This window comes from Pyxicephalus adspersus, chromosome 2 (assembly GCF_032062135.1).
Source record: "Pyxicephalus adspersus chromosome 2, UCB_Pads_2.0, whole genome shotgun sequence".
Classification (NCBI taxonomy): Eukaryota; Metazoa; Chordata; class Amphibia; order Anura; family Pyxicephalidae; genus Pyxicephalus; species Pyxicephalus adspersus.
In genome coordinates, this window is record NC_092859.1 from 138,197,561 (window position 1) to 138,204,817 (window position 7,257).

General features: G+C 40.9%; 1 protein-coding gene across 1 annotated transcript in view; it reads left to right on the plus strand.

Annotated features, from left to right (window-relative positions):
• The first annotated feature begins 340 nt into the window (after nt 1–340).
• The window catches only part of DENND4A (DENN domain containing 4A), a 75,007-nt gene continuing 68,090 nt past the window's right edge, over nt 341–7,257 (plus strand). Inside the window, 1 exon segment of the mRNA XM_072402618.1 lies at nt 341–479. Within this exon segment, the coding sequence (XP_072258719.1) occupies nt 463–479 (17 nt within the window). The 5' untranslated portion in view covers nt 341–462.

Here is a 7,257-nt window from a genome sequence, read left to right on the forward strand (position 1 = left end):
GTTTCCCATTCCAAGCTTCTTATTATTTTTTCTGACCACGTAACAAAGTACTTTTTTTCTGTGGTCGTAATGATCCCACAACATGAAATTCTTCAGCTGTTTGAACCTCTGCCTCTTTCCTTCCAGCACCTGGTTAAGAGTTTTAGCAGCTGTGCCTTTTTTTGTTTTCCAAGAAGAACATTCCTCAGACCTGGAAAGGAACCAGCCCAGCGTTGACCAAGAACACTCGCCAAGAACATGAGCAGAAAGTGGCATGTCTGTGTGTACAGGAAGACTTCCTCCACCTCCCAACTGTAATCTCAGCATGTTACAAAGACCTGGTGCATGTTCTAAAAACCACAGGGTTTCCCCATCACACTGCTAGTCACAAAACACTGACACAAGCATCTCATTCAGTGCTGGATTATTAGGCAAAGCGGATCACTGTACAGAGCGCATTCAAGACTCGTAAGATAAGAAAGGATGTCTCTTATAGAAAGGTAATTTAATATTAATTTATATCTAACTTTTGGTAATTTTGTATCATCTTTGGTTTTGTTTTATTTCCTGTTTAAGATTTATCTACAATCCTTCCAACAAAATACTTCTCATACTTTCTGCGAAGCAGTTTTAGCCACACAATTGTGTGCTCTGAGCTGTGGGGATGCAGAATTTAGTTTAATGAGTGTTCCAAATGAAAGTCCATGATTGTGTATAGTACTGCCCATGCAGTCTGTAATTGGCAATGACACATCTGTGGCTAGTATGGGATCACCATCCACTTATCATAGTCACATTTGAATAATTGTCTGAAACAATTCTGCTATCTGTTCTTTTTTTTATTTTGTCATAGACAGTTTTACGTTTTTGAAGTCATCATAGTACTGATATAGTGTACTATACCATCTATTATTTCCATCAGGTGCCATTTTCTTCTCATTATCTTGTAATGCTTCTTGAAAATTATATCATTAATATTTGATTATGCATATGATTTGGAAAAGAAAAGTTAGTTAGAAAAAAAGAGTTTTTGGCCTTTTAATTAAGGAATATTATGTGTGACATATTTAAATACACATTCTTGTAAATTAATATTGCTTGGAAGTTCATTTATTAGTAAATTATCTTAAAGCACAAATAAACCCAAAACTAACCCAATCCCGCAGATCAGTCTGTTCGTTGGGAGGTTTCTTCCATCAGGTCCCGCATCGCCCCAGTATCTGTCTTTGACCCAGCGCAGATGGAGCGCCTGGCGCCGCCATCTTCTCCTCTCTTGTTCCGTGTTCTTCTTCCTATATCACCTGATCTAGCAATGCGCAGGTGCGAGGTGGGGTGACGTAGATTGGGAAAACACTTCACATGCACTTCACACTGCACATGCGTGAGATCGGCAATTTTTTCCCTATTGATGAAAGGGCTCCGAGATGCTTGGGCATGCGCAGAAGGAGCATCCAAGAGACTCCCTGGATGCCTGACGTAGGTATCCCGGGAGGCTCTGCGCTCCCATTCGTTCTTGATCGCTTAGGTGATCAAGAATTAAGGGGTCAGTGCTGCACCCTTTTTACTTTTTTTTTAAAAAACAAAACAAACAAAATTTTTACTTGTCTACCCTTTTAAGTAAAGTAAGAAGTCTGAGTTTAGATACACTTTAAATATTAATGGAAGGTACAATTTTGTGCTTACACATAGTTTTCTCAAACTTTATGAGGATCTTTAAACCCTTAAAACCCATGATGCTCTGATGTGTCCTGAATGATAACTAGCTGAGATGCATTTTGCCCCTAACTCATCATGCCTTCTGTTCTATTCTTAAACTAAACTCCACAACCAGAATAATCAATGCATATCATACTAATTACCTGTTTAATTTTTAGATCGCTAAGGATCCAATCTGTGATACATTCATTACTCTCTTTTACAATTTGAGCAGTTCTGTCTATCCTAAGAGAGTATTAGTAAGATGCTGTCCATATTTTATAGGCCTACAAACGTAGAACACCAATAGAGAAGCCATGGAAAAATCAAATTGCAAATGAGAAAGCCCCATACAAAAAATAGGTAGTTTTGCGGAATAGATGATAGAAACCTATATATATTTTAAAAATTACAATCTTTATTTATATAACTAACAATCATAAAATCACTGTTACAATATCCAATACAGATTGTAAAATATTAATATATTAAGAAGTAGTAGCATAGCCTTCACTTAGCTATCAACCGACAAGGTGACACAATTTACGGAAAGCTCCGCTTCATCAGACCAATATTAATATTGTGGTTTTTCAATCACTATAAATCCATCAGAGTGTCTCCAAGATCTCTCCTACTAATGGAAAATCTCCACATATTCACTTAGCATAGGTCACTCAAATTCTAGGACCCCTCGATAGTAGTTATTGCCAACACTAGTGCCCACATTCCTAATTTTTATATTTCTCCTTTGGCATCAAAAAAAGAATGACATTTTCCCCATAGACATATAAGGAGGTAGAAATACATTCACCTGTTACCGGTATGTCTTAGTGTTCCAATAAGCTTGCCATGCTTATTTTTTTGCATGTTGTTTTTGTGGGAAATGTGTGAAACGCCAAGAAGCTTTTAATAATGGTTTGTGATTTGGGATATTGTGGCCTTTTATGTGGTAAAGCTATCCATTCTTAGCAAAAAGGCTCCAGGTCTTGTATGTACTGTAAATGCTCAACTGTCATGCATGCAGTGCATGTTTGAAATCTCTCTAAAATGGCTGTAATATTGAGGCCAGGAGATTGTGATAGCCACTCCAGAATATTTACGTTTTTTGCCCTAATGTTTGGAATCATTGTAATGTTGGACAGCCTAAATGAGTCCTAGTTACTGTTTTAGGGCTGCTAAGTGCAAATTTTACCGCAATTATATTTTTTATACAAAGCTGCATTCATTTTTTTTTAATTCCTTTTGTAGATTACACTCAAAAACAGAGGAGACTCACTACCATGCTTCAATTTAGGGAAGGTTGGGCTTCTCTTCATAAGGCTGGGTACACACGTGCAATGGTTCTCGTCCGATAATCCGCTCAGGGCTGATATCGGACGAGAATCTTGTGTGTGTACATCGCTCATCATCCATCGCCCGAATGACTGTCCTGGTGGATCCACGGAGGATGGACAATGAACAATCCTAATGAAAGTGAAGGGGAGAGAGCTCAGCAGGGTGCCGCTCCATCGCTCTCCCTCTTCCCTCTCCATAGAGCAGAATGGTGCTGTATGTACAGCACTCGTTCATGCATCGTGCGGTCGTTTGTCATTGGAAAGGATCATGAAAGAATCTTTCCAACAACATTTATTGCACGTGTGTACATAGCCTTAAGCCTTGATAACTCCTATTAAGACTTAGTGTTACATTTTGATCTCATCCCTCCAAATATTTTGGGGGCTTTATAGCATATTGTAAGCAGGCAACCTTTAAAGTTGCAAACATTAAAAACAAAAAAAAAGGCTATGCCCCTGTCCGCATTCCCTCACTGGGCATTGCCATCTTGTCTTCTTCACGTCTTCCTTCCAGTCAAACCTAATTGGCGGGGCCAAGATGATGAAACTCCATTGCAGGTTTATGGGAGTTCATTAAGTGCTGGAAAGCTGGGAAGGTAAGAAGGATTATTGCTGGAAGGACATCGCCTGTCAATTTCTGCAATAATGACAGTCCGGATAGAACATTTTTAAAAGTGGAACTTTAGTTCCACTTAAAGGTCATGTGCTGCCTCCAATAAAGTGGTATCAGGGTTGTTTTTTTATTTCTAGGATTGGGGAAATACAAGTCAAGGGGATTTGGTGTCCGCCAACTTATTGTCGGACTTCTGAGAGGACGGTGTTCATCTTCAGCCATTACTGTTCTTCTGCATTCTGCCAGACTGGGGAATATCTTGCTTTGGGAAGCAGATTACTAGTGGAATGGATCTCCAGCAAAATCCTCAGTTATGATACACTTATGTGAATTGTTTTACCTGACCAATAATTTGTAAATCAGATCAGCCACTCTGATGGCCTTTTATTTTTGTTGTTGATGTCTTGGCCTTTGTTGTCACTATTAACCATCACTATACAACTACAGTGGCTACATTTATAGCATTTGTCAGGTCAAAGGATTCATCAAACATTCACAGCAGACCTGGCAGTTCTAATAGTTTCATCTTTGCAGAGTACCTTTTCCAGTATTACATTGCTGATTTGCAGAAAAGCGCAGTGCAAATGTTCCTGGATTCTCCTTATTTACAAGCAAGGATCTAAGATGAATACAGTCCTAATGTCTAGTATTGCTCTTTTTCTTCATTAGGTACATCCCAATCAAAGTTACTATTATTAATAATGATTTGTATAGCACCATCATCCTCCATGGCATTGTACAATAGACAATATGTAGTCCAAACCGTTGCATAGGATACAGATGTTGCAAAGATGAACAGCTCACCTTGTAAATTGGAGACATTGGAGGCGATACAGGTTGTGCACATCTAAGCAGCTCATACAGATTATTGCACACTGAAGTGGAATAAACATTAGTATACAGCAGTAATGGAAACACTATGAGAGATAGTCTTCTTCTAGGCATACAGACTAAAAGGGGTAGGTGGTAGAATAGGAAAGGTGAGGGTAGCCAATAAACTGTATACAAGGTGGATGTATTTGGTTTAAGGTCCCACAGAACAATCTTAGGGCCAAGCTACTAAGCTATGGGGTGGTCAAAATGTGCAGCTGAGAAGAATGGCAGTAAAACAACCCTATTGCAAGAAAGCACCAAAAATAGTGAAATGTCATAATTACCTTTAAATTGGGAATAAGTTACAAATTTGCTCTCCTAGAGATCTGTCGTTTATCTATCTGACATTTGAATGTGTGAGGGATAGAATTTCCCTGCTGTGAGCTGTAAGAGCCATATGGAGGAATCTCAGAGCTCAGCTGAAGGACACACTGTCATCCACACTGGGAAGTGTCAGGTCTTTGTGAGTAGTAAAATGTAAGCCCATTCATTATAAAGGTAAGAATTTAATCTATTACAAGGTTTTTTTTTTTCAATAGCAAAAAGGTTTCTCCATCATATCTTTAGGCTATTTTTTTTAGGATCGGACAGGAAAGGTATAACTCCTTTGTCAAGTTTATTACATTTTTAGTCCCACATTCACCCCTTTTTTTTGTACTAAAAAAAAAGAGGGGAAATCCAAATCTTTGTTGGCAGAACTAGTGGTTAGGGGAAATCTTGCAATGGAGACACCTGTTTCAGGCACATCTGTATGAGAAAGGAATTTCCCTTACTTTGGTAGGCTTCCTCTAACTTGCTTTGCATTTCTTGGACAGAAAGTAAAGAGAGATTTCCCCAAAAATCAGAAAAGTAACACTGGATATTGTACTCTGTAAAGGTGCATATATTGGAACTGACAGTTCTGCTGTGAATGTCCATGAATCCTCCGATCTGACAAATGATATCGAGGGCATAGTGATGGTCAATAGTGAGAACAAAGTTTAGGGGTTTTAACTCTTTCCCGCTCTACTGAAGACAAGAAAAAAAAGTTTTGGCGATAAGTAGACTTTAAGCCAACTCTATGTTAAAGCGGGTTGGAACGTTGCAATACTCACCTCTTTTCCAACAACGTCACATTTATGAGCTCCCTCAATAGGACCAAAATCTTCCATTCTTGGTCCAGATTTGGCATCTTCAGCCGTCTTGACTGGCTGTCCCAAGATGGTGAAACTCATGCATGAGGTGTGCTGAGAGTAAAGCATGTGCAGATAAGATTACATTCTTATGCTAGGTACACACGTGCAATGGTCCTTGTCTGATAATTGGGCCGATATCAGACGAGGATCTGGCGTGTGTACAGCGCTCTTCATCCATTGTCCCAATAAGCGTCCCACCTGATCCACGGACGGCGAACAATGAACCATCGTAATAAAAGGGAAGGGGGAGAGAGTGCAGTGGGGTGCCGTGCTGTCGTTCTCCCCCCTCCCCTCACCATAGAGCAGAATGGTGCTGTATGTACAGCGCTCATTCATGCATTGTGCAGATATCAGTCGTTGGAGAGGGTTGTGAAAGATCTTTTCCAACAATCATTGCACGTGTGTACATAGCCCAAGGCTCCTTTCACACTTGCTGTGGAAAACCCTATGTGTAATAAAGCTGCTGCTATATGGCTAGAAATGGCAAACTGCACCAAAGGTCAAACTGCCCTTATGGTTGAGGTGCAGTTCTTTCTCTAGAGAAGGAAAATAAACAGCATATCCAGAAATGACTTCTTCATTCATAACCTCCTCACACGCACGGCTCCAAGACTTTTCTAGAGCTGCCCCAACTCTCTGGAATGGTCTTCCTCGTCCTATTCGGCTTGCTCCTACTTTCCTTTTTCTAAAGAGCACTCCATACCCATCTTTTCAAATGTGCCTACCCGTCCTCTTCTGTCTCTTAAACCCTTACTACTCACCCACTATTCCATATCTCCCCAACTATTGTGTGATACCTTCCCCACCTCCTAGATTGTAAGCTCTTCGGGGCAGGGTCCTCTCCTCCTCCTGTCTCACTGTCTGTCATTTGCAACTCCTATTTATTGTACAGCGCTGCATAATATGTTGGTGCTATATAAATCCTGTTTATTAATATTATTAATTTTCAATCAATAATCACAAACATTGATCAGAAATCAGAGTTTCTTTCAATTGATTAGTATTGGGCAGAATGCTGATAGCAGATTATTGGGGCAAGGCGTTATGTTTTCTTGGTGTATGTGTTTATACAGATTTATTAGCTGAACATTGATGTATATATTGATGAGAATATGGAATGGTGCACAGGGTCTGTCCGGGCACAGTGATGGAGTAAATGGCGGTACAGAGGCCTCTCACGTCTTTATAAACCATAAACATTGAATACAGAGGAAGTGTCCCCGTTACCGGAGGTGTACGGTACACGGTCACGTGATGTACACTGACTGCCCGGACGTCACCTCCATCACTCAGCACCAGCGAAGGGGGGGCCCGGTGACGTCGTGCCGGAGCTCCAGCCACGTGTCTCGGGACCCGCTGTCACGTGACAGGGCGCGCTCTCCCCCCTGGTACAAACACAAGATGGCGGGAGGAGGCGGCTGGAGACACTGACAGGACCGGCGGATACCGGGAGAGACCCGGCAGAGGTGAGAGGCCGGGGGTGATGGAGGGAGCCGTGCATGATGGAGGGAGGAGGGGCGGGAAGAGGAAGATAATGAGATAACGGGATGTATGCGGAGCTGTCACTGCGTGTACATTATCACTGACA